General features: G+C 39.4%; 2 protein-coding genes and 1 long non-coding RNA gene across 4 annotated transcripts; 1 reads left to right on the top strand and 2 right to left on the bottom strand.

Moving 5' to 3' along the window:
* Positions 1-287: 287 nt before the first annotated feature.
* Positions 288-3270, bottom strand: LOC131324255 (UDP-glycosyltransferase 86A2-like). The gene is made up of 2 exons (XM_058356146.1): positions 2716-3270; positions 288-1509 (listed from the first exon to the last, which is right to left on the bottom strand). Exons 1-2 carry the CDS (start codon positions 3230-3232, stop codon positions 557-559), a joined length of 1470 nt encoding a protein of 489 aa, XP_058212129.1. The 5' UTR covers positions 3233-3270; the 3' UTR covers positions 288-556.
* Positions 3271-5884: 2614 nt separating this feature from the next.
* Positions 5885-12093, top strand: LOC131333013 (dolichol kinase EVAN). Of its 2 annotated transcripts, none has more exons than XM_058367316.1 (14): positions 5885-6246; positions 6788-6900; positions 7691-7897; positions 8034-8138; positions 8332-8402; positions 8532-8612; positions 8710-8924; positions 9192-9381; positions 9494-9559; positions 9857-9945; positions 10044-10158; positions 11080-11131; positions 11211-11311; positions 11659-12093. In XM_058367316.1, the coding sequence occupies exons 1-14, from the start codon at positions 6059-6061 to the stop codon at positions 11770-11772; spliced, it is 1707 nt and encodes a 568-aa protein (XP_058223299.1). In that variant the 5' UTR covers positions 5885-6058; the 3' UTR covers positions 11773-12093. The 2 variants fall into 2 exon arrangements, with proteins under 2 accessions (XP_058223299.1, XP_058223303.1); XM_058367320.1 differs by having other exon boundaries at positions 6099-6246; positions 7675-7897.
* On the bottom strand, positions 11895-12836 carry LOC131333026 (uncharacterized). The gene is made up of 2 exons (XR_009201686.1): positions 11978-12836; positions 11895-11946 (listed from the first exon to the last, which is right to left on the bottom strand). It is a non-coding gene; the product is annotated as an uncharacterized LOC131333026 (long non-coding RNA).
* Between the last annotated feature and the right edge of the window lie 711 nt (positions 12837-13547).

Genomic DNA, 13547 nt, shown 5'->3' with positions numbered 1-13547 from the left:
TAATCCCATCCCCATGGGATTGAGCAATACATGTTTAAAAACACACTTCAATCCCAATCCCAATTCTAATCCTAACCAAAACAAACATGTTATTTACAATCCCTTCCCATTCTCAATCCGAATCCCAATCCTAATCCCGTGCAAAACAAACATGAATAAATAATTCATCTTCTCATTAATAATCCCACCTCATTCTCAATCCCAATCCTAATCCCACGTCATTACGAATCCCCTCAAAACGAAATCTGCAATCAAACACGCCCTAAATTTAACAAAATTAGGTGAAAGAAATACTGGCAATAATTTGTTAGGGGTTGCAGTGATCGGGGCTCGGGCGATTGTTTATAAAAAACACAGGTCTTCGCAAAATCGTAAGACCATGTATAGGGGCTGATGTCTGCCCAGTGCCGGAAGATCAAGGATGTTGGCGACCTGATGATAGGGGAGCCGGCGACCGAAAGCTCCAGGGCGGCTGTAACTATAAGGATCCTAAGGTAGCAAAATTCATTGTCGGGTAAGTTCTGACGCGCACGAAAGGCATACATCAGACGATGGTTTAAGTTCCATTAGATAACCGGTCTTTGTTTTGATCCAATGTGCCCCCACTCTTCTTCTGGATGCTGAACTTCAGATCTTTGATGAACTGATCAAGATTCATTTCGGATGATCCATCGGGTCTCAATGCATTTTCCAATCCCTTTTTCACATCCTTGATCGCACTCCTATACTTATCTCCGGTTTTGTCGCTCATCAGACGGCCAACCTTTTGCGAAACTTCCGCCCTCATGATCCGCTTCTTATCGCAAAGGTTAATCCCAATCTTCCAATCATCAACCACCAATTTTCGGTTCGTGAATTGATCGGTATACAGGGGAAAACACAGCATTGGAACCTCGCACCACATGCTCTCCAGTACCGAGTTCCATCCGCAATGGGTCAAGAACCCCCCTATGGACGAATGTGCCAGGACTTGTATCTGGCAGCACCAAGGTATGATCATCGAACGGTCGCCGAGTTCCTCCCTGAATCCCTCGGGCAGAGGATCGGGGTCCTCGGAGCTCACGATATCCGCGCGAAGCACCCAAACAAAACTCACTCCGCTGAGCAAAAGCCCGGTTGCTATTTCTACTAGATCATTGTGTGTGACATGGGCATAACTGCCAAAGGAGACGTACAAAACAGAGCCACGAGGCTTGGTGTCGAGCCACTGGGTGCAGTCCGACTCGGACCACAGGCTCGTGGGCACGAGGCTTTTGGTGAACCCGGTCGGGAAAATCGGGCCTATTGAGTAGAAGGGCATTTTTGTCTTTAAAGCTGATATGGTGTCGAGCTCGAGCTCTTGTACTGTGTTGCACAGAACGAAATCTGCACCCTTGACGTCTTCGAATGCCTTGGAATTGATCTGGTGGCACACCGATGAACCGTCTGATTCCTGGAGGTACGATGTCGTGTCCGTTGGATTGATGGATTGGACCCCCGGTATGTAATCTATGGCGTCCTCTCTGGCTTCTGATCATGAGAAAAATGGATGTATAACGTTAGTGCAAGATCCCATGGTGCATTGAAATATTTAAGTGCGATTGTAAATTGGAAGAAGAGACACACGAAACTAGTTACGTATGAGACCAATTATTAAAGTGACCAACGATAAATATTAAATAGGTGGATCGCCTTTCAAAAGACATTTTTGAGATCGTTAATAGCTAATATGTTACTCCCTTGTTTCATATTGTTTGTCAACTTTTTTACTTTTAAGAAACCGAATTGTTATTCCGTTTTGAGATGTCTAATGATAAAGTCGCATGAAAATATATTTTTACCCTTGTATCCTGATTTGAACGACAATTGGAATTTGAATTGAATTTTTTTTTGAAATTTCAAGTTTTTAAAGTGTAATTATTATGTCACCTCAATAAGTTGTATTTCCCAAATTGGATATATAAATTGAGACAGAGAAAGTATACAAGCAGAATTTTATACACAATTTTTTGGTGGTGCCAGCTACCTTTTACATATAGTACGTGAAGTTTTTTTTTTGATCGGCAAGTACGTGAAGTTTCATTCTTATTTTTATTTGATTAAAGTGAATAGGGAGCATTTTGCTCCGGTTTTAACTCAGGCACCGGCTAGTAGACGGTGGGTTATGGTCCTCCAGGATTAGTTAAGATGCACGTAAACTGTCTCGGACACCTGATTATCAAATTGAAGAAACACTACAACATCTCTTTATTTATTTATTTTTCTTTGCAAATTTGAGTTTTTTTTCCGGTCAAACGGAAATTCAATAAAAATTACAAAAAAGAGTACCACATTACGAGTACAGATAGAGTCTCAAAAGAAACGAGCATGGGCTCGCCTGATATTTAGGCTGTCCGCAAATTTGAGATATGCATGTTCATGTGCGTAGCCTTTTCCTAAATGAAAAGGTAACAGACTAAAGTAAAGGACTTGGAAAATTTCCTGAAAAGTTGGAGAATTATTCTCAATTCTACATGAAACCACTTTGCCCCAGAGAAGTGATTGAGACGCAAAGGTTCGGACGATTTTGACACGCATAGATTACATGTGCATCGTGTGAACTTCGCGTGCATCATGTACATCCACGAGTCAAATGACTTCAAATACATCTGTATCTGTAGCACTGTTCGCATTTTCTTATTTGCTACCTAGCGATTAGCGTAGGAGGGAGGTTGGAGAGAGAGGGAGCGTGCTTACCAAGACAACCAAAGTGGCCATTTAGCCTCAGAAGGCCCATATGATAATAGAGAGTAAAAACCAATGCAGGCTCCGTCCAATAAGACACATACTTCAAACCAAACTTCTTCGCCACCTTCGACGGCCAAACATAGAACGTATCCGCGATCAAGCAACTCGGCGCCGGCGTCGTCCCCGACCTCACTACCTCCGCTACCGCAGCCTCCGCGTGGGCCGAGAACACGTGCAGAAGGGCGGCCATGAACTGGTCGTGGTTGAGCGACCGGTCGAACTCCACCGGCAGGCCATCGCTCATGGTGGCGTAGCGGATGTCGAGGCCGGAGTCGCGGACGGTGGCGAAGATGTCGGCGGCCGAGGAGGATGCGGTGATTTGGCGGTGGATGAAGTGGGTGTTGATGAATGTGATGGTGAAGCCTCTTGATGCTAGCTTGATTGCCAGGTGAACGGATGGGATAACGTGGCCTTGGAGAGGGTAGGGTATGAAGATTGCATGCGGTTTTTGGTGCGTTTCCTCCATGTTCTTTGAGAGAGAGAGAGAGAGAGAGAGAGAGAGAGAGAGAGAGAGAGAGAGAGAGAGAGGTGTTAAGAGATAAGTAGTTTTAAAGGGATTATGAAGGATTCGAAAAAAGAGTGATTAAGCATAATAGTCGGATTTGCATTGGCTATAATGTTGGAAGGCTGTTATCCATTGATTTCAGTTATGAGATTAGGAACAAGTATTAGTCTTGTCCAAAAAACAGCTACATGTCTTTCCTTGGACGTGGCTTTTCATCGAATTGGGCAGTCCTAGATATGTTTCGTAGTATACTTTGTTACTCGCAGTATAATACGAAAGACAAAAGAAAAACCAAGTGGATAAATTATAGGATTGACACTCCACTTTTTGATAATCCAAGTTTAATATTTTTTTTTCTAGTGTTGTCGCCATGTGCATTTTTGAAAACTACAAAATATTGAAATGTAATTATAAAAAAATCGAGTGCCAAAATTAATTACCTAGATTATGCTCGGCCCTTAGAAATGATGCATGTGACGGGCAAGAACGACGATTCACAACTCTAATTTGCTCGGCCGTAGGCCCATATATGGCCAGAGCTTCGGCTGGGGATCCTACAGTGCTCTGTAGGGCAAATCTCAATCTTCCGTAAGTGTTTTCAACGATCCGAATTCAAAGGAAATTTTTCCGGAAAAGAGTTTATCCGGACCGTTTAAAACATTCACCAAGGGTTGGGATACGCACTACACGGGTTTCTGGGTCCCTAAATTTACTTTGTTCTGCACATGTAGTCATCAAAATGGCCATGCATTGAAGGGGAGAAAATACGTTCATCCAGACCTAGCCTTCAAATCCACCTTGGACTTGGTTTTCGACTTTGAGGCCATGTTTGGTTCGAGACTTGAGGAAGTTTTTTTTTTTGGTAATTGTAATAACAAGAAGTCCAAGTTATACATCAGTGTAGGATATCCCAGATTTCCAACTAATTAACTTGAATCACACGGGGCGCCCATCGGCTTTAATTAGTTTTGTTAGGTCACCAACTCTGTTCTTTTGTCACAAATATTTCCATTCGTACAATTACAAGCGGTGTTCATAGTTCGGATTGATGCGATCTTAGTAAAAACTACTGACCAGATCGATCTGCTGGAGTTGAAACCAAACCAGATCAACGAACAACTAAGGTTTTGTTTCGGTTCTCTATTTACGGTCGGTGCTCGATAACTTAAGAACAAAAACTAAACAAGATAGTTGTACAATGATGGTGGTGCTGTAGTGCACCCTGTGTAGTGCACGTGTAGAGCGGCACATAATCGTCGATTTTATTAATTAACGGTCCAGATTAAAAATAATCTTTTACAAGTAAAAGATACTCCCTCCGTCCCAAATTCTTGGTCCTCATTTCTTTTTTGGAAGTCTCAAAAGATTGGTTATATCTTCTAATTTATACTGTAATATTTTTTAATATCAAATATGAATCTTGTTTGATAGAACTTAATGAGCTCTTTTACACAAAGTTTTTAAAATCACCTAAAAGATTATAGATTGTAAGACATAATCATTTGAAAAATGACACGTACTCTCAAAAATGACCACGATTTTGGGACTGAGAGAGTATTTATTATCAGTCAAAGATTAAAAACATATCATAACCGTTGATTGACGAGATCAACGGTCCGTGTTTCGCACTACACGTGCATTACACCGGGGTGCACTACAGCACCTCCGGTTCTTGTACGCATGAAACTTGATTTTCACAATACTTGTGAATTATCTTTACCAATAGAATGTGTTAAAAAATGCAAATTTAGAACACAAAGACCATCGAGCCAACGGTTTTATCATTTTCACATTTTGTATAGCAAACCGTAGAAATTAGTAATTCAGTCCGGGCGGCTACGCGGACATATAATATGTAGGGCAAGTTTTAAATCGTGGACCTAAACGGTGTCTCACTCGATAGAAAATTCTTCAAATTATTTAATCTCCTTTCAATTTTTAATTACAAGCAATAAAAACTAATGAGATTGCAGATTAGTTTAATCCAATTTTTCAACATTCAAAATCCCCTCAACTTATGTCGAGATCCAAGTCATATAACGTGTGTGTGCATAAGCATAAGCAAAAATACAAGCTGGACGTCGAAAGTGTATTTCGAAAACATTTCATATTAAAATAACGAGAACAAGAAATGAGGCGAAAACACAAACTATAATTAAGAATGCGAATTTTATGTGCTATAGGTAAATTCGATGATGAAAATAAGAAAAGCGATTTTTACTAAGGGTTTTTTTGCTGTTGTTGTCATTATTCAAAATTTTTTTCTGTTTTTTTCTTTGTGATAAACTTTTGTGAATTATTGATTTGTGCGATGAGAGAAATAGAAAAAGTAAAAAATAAATTAGGATAGAAGTAATATATATTTTTAATTTTTTAATTCTTCTCATCTAGACAAATTAATAATTTACAAAAAAATTATCGTAAAACGAAAAATCACGAAATTTTTTAAATAAGAACATAATAAAAAAACTCAAAAATTCCAAAAAGCCGTTAGCGTATTTTTTATTAGAAAAGTCAGCAGTCAAGCACCCCTGGACACGCTGTTTCCGCCAATCAGAAACCAGAAACCACGGGCCAAACAAACGGTACTGGTCAGACGAATGGCACCAACTTTTAACGGCTCATTCAACCACTCCACCTGTGCGCGCCAAACCCACCTCTCTCTCTCTCTCTCTCTCTCTCTCTCATCATCTTCCTGCAGCTTCTCCCACCGCCTGCTGCAGTCTGAATCGTTCTTCTCAATTCCCCCACCCCCGCCCCCGCCCCCCCACCCAGTGCCGGTCAACCATGGCTTCGTCGCTGCTGAACGGCGAGCGAGCCGTGGTTCTGCTCTTCATCGCTCCCATCCTCCACGCTACTCCCCTCTCTCTCCTCCCCGAAGCCCTCTCCCTCTCCCTCCTCGCCCTCTTTGCCCTCGTCATCGAGGTATTCGCCGACTCCTCCCCCAATTCCCAACTCGCCCAATTCAAGACCAGGTATAATTCCCACTCTCTCTCTCATCCAATTTTACATTTTTTCGTTACTTTAGGGTTCCCTCTTTGGAGTTTAGGGTTTATGTTGACTAGTTGATTTTGTGGATTTCTTCTTGTCAGGGTTGAATTCCGTTATTTAGGGTTACTAGACGCCCGGGCGCTGCGAAGCAAGTGCAAATCGAATTATGTAAAACAGGAAAATTAAAAAAAAAACTTTACGTTGAGATTAATCCCCTTAATCCGTAATGAAGTCTGAGATGTGAAAGTAGAAGAGAGGGGAGAGGAAAATTAGGTGGTGTTTTTTCCTCTTCTTGGTAGTTTCTTTGAGTAGTTGAAAGGGGTAGTTTAGGAAATTAGAAGTGTGAGCCAGCTTCATAGCTTCCGTTCACACCGAGAGGGGTGTTCCGTTTGTAGTATTAATATATATATATATATATATATATATATATATATATATATATATATATATATATATATCTATATATATATATGTTGATTTATTTACCTTTTGTTTTGTGGTCTTATTTTTCGTATTCTGTTTCAGGCGAGGGGCTTCATCTGGGATTCTACTTGGGGCGGTTACGCTTCCCTGTCTAATGATCTCGAGGTTGATACAGCTATTGAGAGCTCTGTCTTTACATGAAATTGGAGTTCAAGGTACCGAGTTCTCGTTAAATCAAATTGACTCGTGTTGGTAGTACAAAATCATGTATAAGTATGTGCATTTCAATTTTCTTGCTTATATGGGCATGGTGTTATCCAGATGTGGTACGCTAGTTAATTCAGTCGATTATAGGTTTCAGTGTACACTTCATCTGTTTCTTTTCTCCGAGAATTTTATAGGAGAAAAGATGGTACAGTTCCCTACCAAGACAAACTCTCAGGAGGGGATTTTGATATGGGGTGTTTAGCTATATCAGACCCACATTAGCGGATGAATTTTTGGAGGGATTTGATCTTGTATTCCCAATTAGGATAGTTTTCGTATTTCCTTCACATTTTACACTTGTGAGTATCTTATAAATGGCACTTTTTGAGATTTCTCACTGTCAGTTTGTGAGCATGTCTTATGCTGAATGTAAATGTCAAGGTAAACATGTGTTTAACTAATCTTTAACTGAACCCACAGTGGTGAATGCAGCTAAAAATATCAAAGATATGACCTTTGGTAACTTCAAAAGAATCAAAACGATTGCAAGGATATACCATAGCCCTCTCTCTCTCTCTCTCTCTCTCTCTCTCTCTCTCTCTCTTGAAAAGATCAAAAGATTGTTTCATACTTGATCCTATCCTGCATCAAAAGTGGTTTCGGTAGATCATTCGTCGTTCCATCATGGCTATTCATTAACATATTTTCGATTAGTTTCCTTTTCCAGGTATTTTATGTACTTCATTCTACTATCGTTTTGCCTGTTTTGAAGTTCCATTCAGTTTTTCTGTTCTACAGATCTTGAATATCTGCGGCTTCAATATTGGGCCACATTTGCCTGTGGCTTCAATGTGCTTGGTTTCCTTGGCTACCGTCTTTGGCAACTACCCAACAATATACAGCCCATTTCTGTGCGTACTACTTGGGATGTGAAGTTTATCTTCAGTTGCCTAGCATTGTGTGGAACAGTCTATTGTGTGTTATTTGCTACGAAATATCATATTGGTAACCTTTCGATTCTTCTTCTGCTTTAAAGGTTTTGTCTATCTTTTAAGTACCTATTGCAATTCATAACATATTGAGTGTTAGATTTGAGATTACAGAATTAGTTAACACTAACATGTTAATACTACTTTCACAGGCTGGTCTGCGGCATTGAAGTTATTGTGGGTGCTAAGTCAGGGTCTTGCTACTGTGAAGTTAATTCAGCATGTGGTTCATAATTTCCCTTTTTGTGCTTCCATTGGTATGTTATGCTACTCTACGATCTTCATTTAGTGATTGAATGCCGTTAACCACTTGTCATTAGACAGATAGATATGAACGGATTACACTTACAGCTTTGTAAAGCTTTTATAATGCATGCATTATGAAGTATTGGTTGGTTAAGTCAAATTTTCTTCTCTGTTACTAATTAATTCCATTTGCCTTCTTCTTAGGGGAGGCACTTTTGGTGACTGGTGGTCTTGTTATCTATTTTGGGGACATGTTTGCACTTACCTTCGCGAAGGTCAGTTCTTTTAAAAATCTCTTAGTAAAAGGTTAGTTTCTTTGACATGCTTGATAGTTTTTACTTCATTCATTCAGACAAGCTAGCCACTTGATTTAAATCTTAGACGCAGCAATTTCTTTTGAGCAGATTCATGGATACTTATCGCAATCAGAGTTGACATATGTGCAATATGGAATCAAAAGAAGTGAAATAAGTATCATTATTCAGGTACGGTCATTCCCATGCGAAGGAAGAATACCTGAAAAAGGAGGTCATCATGAGTAGTGCAGCTAGATCCAAAAGTTTATTTGTCTTTTTCATGCAGGGCATGGTACTTGGACTTCTTCTTTTCCCGATATTCCTTAAACTTATTCTACCAATTTGGGAATGCTTCACAACTTCAGAATACTCCAATGGAAGGGCTTATCATGAGATTGGAAAATCTGTTATGTTCTATGCTTCTCTGGCTTCGGTCTTGATTGTAATTGTTCCGTTGTGGATGCAAATTGTTCAAACTTTTCATGTGCATCCTTTATTATGGTATGACAGACTTTTCTGTGTACTTATGATTTTCAAGTGCTATTAGAACATCTTTCTATATATTGAGATAAAATTCTTTGAGAATTAAGGCCCACCTTTGTTTACTCGCTGCCTTAATCATGCAATTTATGGATGAATGGTATCAATTGACACCAGTTACATTGTAATATTGTGGCTAATGAATCCTAGTTTTCTTGTCGATCTAATTTGTGAATTTAGTCGGGATAAGACAATTATGTCATCTTATTCTTTTTATGTATTTTCCAGGGTAATTGATTTTATTGTCTCAGAACCTTTTAAGAGGCTTTCATTGTGTATCTACTGGGTTGCTGTTATACTTGTGTCTGTCCGACGATTTTACAACATCTCAAAGAATAGTAAGATTGAGAGGATCCTTCTTCGAAAGTACTACCATCTGATGGCTGTTTTAATGTTTCTGCCTGCTCTAATCTTCCAGGTATTTAGCATTCAGTCAGTGAACTTCTATGTATCCCTACTCTTAATCAAGTCGGTTCCTGGTAGTTTTTTAATCTATGCTGACCTTTGTTTTTTTTTTTTTTGGTTTCCAGCCTAAGTTTCTTGATCTGGCATTCGGTGCAGCTTTGGCAGTGTTCTTGGTGTTGGAAATTATTCGAGTAAGTTCATTAAATGGGTGTACAATTTTTCTTGTTTTTCTTTGCTGTATAAAAGAAAAATGTCAGAGCTCAAATTCATTCCTCTCATGTCTAATATTCAAGGGTTTGCATATCATCATCACCATCATCATCCAAGAAGTTGATTCAAAAACTATTACTGTGAAAAATTCAAGAAATCATTTTAGCAATTATCTTATTTGAAAAGGATGTGGTGATCGTTTTTGTTGGGCTTCAGTTGTTTTAGATGATTGACAACTCTACTAAGGGCTCCCCTCTGTTTTCTTCCTGATATGGCAGGTGTGGAGAATTTGGCCTTTGGGACAGCTGGTGCACCAATTCATGAATGCTTTTACGGACCATCGTGATTCGGATCTCCTTATTGTCAGGTCTGTCATTTTTCCCTTATTGCACACAGATACAACTTGATTTTTGTTCATTGTAAAACAAATTATTTCTTGCATTTTGATCCGTTTTCGTTGTTCAGCCATTTTTCACTCTTATTGGGCTGTGCGCTTCCTATTTGGATGTCTTCTGGGTTCAACGATCGACCTCTTGCCCCTTTTGCTGGAATTTTGAGTCTCGGAATTGGAGATACGATGGTCAGTTATCTGGTTGCTATGTATCATGTTTACATTGTGGTGGCATTGCAATCTTTATTAAGCTTAAAATAGGGTGGAATTCACTTTTAGCTGTCTCAAACGCTTGACCATCGTACATTTATGTTCCAAGTCAGTTTAGCATGGCTTCTTGTTGTATGGGGGACGGGATAATGGTTGGAAGCACACTGTGCACCTCTGTTGCTCACTATACATGCGTAGCCCTCATGGAGGAGAATTTTTGTGACAGTAACTATAGGCTTCTAATCTCCATCTATAATATGAGGCCCCTCGTAGTGACACTGTAACGGAATTTCTCATGGAATTCAATGTCTTCTTGTTGTACATGTTCTCCACATTCTGCTTATTCTGCTTGAACGCTGCCACACTGGCGCACTGCACGTAGATGAATAAAGGCTATACTAAATATACCCATCTAAAGCAAAGTGAAAATATTATTTGCAGGACCTTGATAATTTTTAGCAGTTTTGGAGCCAGACAAGTGCTTACTGCGTGCATTTGGATTACATAGGAAGTTGAACTGGAAATCATGTATATCTTTGCTTATGATTCTGTGTATGTTAGACACACACACACACACACATTTGGGTTGTGAATTTAGCTGAATATTTGATTTATTTCACTTTTATTGTGTTTGCAAATGTTGAGAAATGTGTGTGGCCATGGAAACAAGAAGTTGTCAAAATTTTCTAGTTTTACTGTCACTTAGCAAGAGATCGATGAGAGGAACTATTTCTGTTAATGATTCTATGGACTAGCAGGAACTTTAGTTTCTTGCAGATTATGAGAATCTATTACATCCTTCCGTTTGGTTAATGAGACTGACAGCATACTAGATACTCATTTGTGTTGGAAGTTTGAAATTGTCATGAGTTAACTGTATTGTGTTGCTTTTATGTTTAGGCATCAATGGTTGGCCACAAGTATGGTGTCCTCAGGTGGAGCAAAACAGGCAGTAAGTGTGGTTTCTTCCATTGGTTGGGTTTTTCTTCCGTTTAAGTCGTATAACTTGTGTACACTTTTTCATTTCATAGAGAAAACCGTGGAAGGTACTGCAGCTGGTATAACATCTGTCCTTGTGGCTTGCTCAGTTCTACTTCCTCTTCTAGCAACGACTGGCTATATTTTCACTCAGGTCTCTCTCTCTCTCTCTCTCTCTCACACACACACACACACAGAGGAATGCATTCTTGGACATGTGCACGGATTTACTAGAATTTTAGTTCAGTGAAGCAATCAAACTGCCTCTGGGGTCTCACTCACTTTAGACTGGCGCTGGTTCAATGCTTTTCATCAAAATCCATGTATGGAGTTCTTTGTGCACTTTATGCACCCTGGGTCCCACGCATCATTACCTGCTCCTCTTTTTTGATTTCACATGGAAGATGCTAAAATCATTTTGATAAATCATATGGTAATTCCCTTGACCCATGGTACAAATTAAATTACTATCGCTGATGTCTTTGATGCCACTTTGTGCAGCATTGGTTCTCTCTTCTCTTAGCCGTGACTGTGAGTGGTTTGTTGGAGGCCTACACAGCACAACTTGATAATGCCTTCATACCGCTCGTTTTCTACAGCCTTCTCTGTCTGTAACTGAAGCTTTGGTGACCACTAAAAATAAGCTCACAGGAACTTTCAAAAGGGAAATAACCAAATTCTTTGCAAGAGCCATGTTTCTTGATTGTTGGTAGATAATAGATATAGCTTGGTTAATCTTTTCGTGGTTTACTTGGGATTTTGCGTTCTGTATAGATACAAAGTGCTAACCTTTACTTTTTCTGGTACATGAAGTGCTAACCTTTACATACATGTGTCCGGGAAGAATGGCGAGAGTGATTCTATAGAGATAGGGATTGAGTGCTTTAGAAAACTTTCGAACAGTTGATATAACATAGTGAAGTTTTTATCATCCCATTTCCTTCTTTTTCCTAAGGAGTTTTTGCAACATCTTTATGCGAAGTGTTAGTCTCTTGTTTTCTATTAGTGCAAGAGATGTTGGCTCTTGCAACTGTTAAGTACTTTATTTATACATTTTTTGTTGTTTTATCTGGATTGCACCACATTATTTTGTAAACAAGGGAAAATAGACTTGCAACTTGATTAGTTTTGTGTCGAGCGATGACAAATGCTATTTGCCCTCAAGTTTGAACTTGAGTTTCCTCAAACTCGAGTTTCCTGAATCGTGGATGTAAAACCGTCTTTTCTCTCTCTCTCTCTCTCTCTAGGCCTGATTTCTTGTCTTTTTTACTCTCTTCAAGTATAGATACAGAATGTAGTTCTTTACAATTGGAAAAATGTCTTTCTAAGTTCTTGAATTAGGGTGATGCTTAACAACTCATTCACTTTAATTTGTTACGTATGTAACCTGCTTGTGTAGCATTAATTAAGAAGCTTCGTAAGGCCGTAATTAGCTGGTAATCTGATCTGATAATCCTATCTGCCTAAGCTTAGCTACTAGTTCAACCTCTTTCGGTCCATTAATCCATTTTCTACCACATGGAGGAGGACTAGATGTCCTTACATTTTGTGCAAGAAGGTATACTTGGTATGTCATTTTCTTTGGGCACAATACAGAAAACAGGTTAAGACAGAGTTGTGGCTGGACATGTACTGATCAAATTTGAGGCCCGTAACTTCCACGACGTACCATGCGCACGCAATTTTTTTGAAAGTTTGGTCAAGAGAACAATCACTCACGGTACGCAATTTTTTGAAAGTTTGGTCAAGAGAACAATCACTCATTGCGAAAATCAAACGTAGTTTCGTTTAATGAGATATGATCATTCTGTAATGCACCAAGCAAATCTATCGAGTATGTTTTAGTGTACGATTACGTTTAATTTTTACTTCATGTCCAGGTCATCACATTTGTTACGTATATATTTTCTGGACCACTAAAGCATGATCAATAATCACTTTTTGTGTTTTGATGCTATCTCATGTTTTATAGACCAAGGCTCATTTATCTAATGCGATGATGTCCAATGGGATGCTCATTCTGCAAGGCCCTCCATGTAGTGTACTCTGCAGGGCAGATTTGGATCGTTCATCTCGGCAATCAATAGTTCAGAAATGTTTATTATTTTTTATCGGTAATAATTAACTTTGACCGGTAAAAAATAACGAACATATCTGATTCATTAATAGCTGAATGGACCGGTTTAGATCTGCCCTGTAAGGTGACTATAGGGTAGTGCACCACAAGATTTCCAATTCCGGGGCAGATGGTGCACTCCCTTGTAGTGCACCCTGCAGAGCAGATCCAAACCGTCTATCTCGGTGCACTCCTTTATAGTCACCATGCAGGGCAGATCCAGACCGTCCATTCGGCAACCAAGGATTGACGGTCTGAATCTGACCGGCAAGGA

This window comes from Rhododendron vialii, chromosome 1a, assembly GCF_030253575.1.
Source record: "Rhododendron vialii isolate Sample 1 chromosome 1a, ASM3025357v1".
Classification (NCBI taxonomy): domain Eukaryota; kingdom Viridiplantae; phylum Streptophyta; class Magnoliopsida; order Ericales; family Ericaceae; genus Rhododendron; species Rhododendron vialii.
The sequence above is the reverse complement of the archived record's forward strand: the minus strand, read 5'-3'. Positions and strand labels throughout refer to the sequence as shown.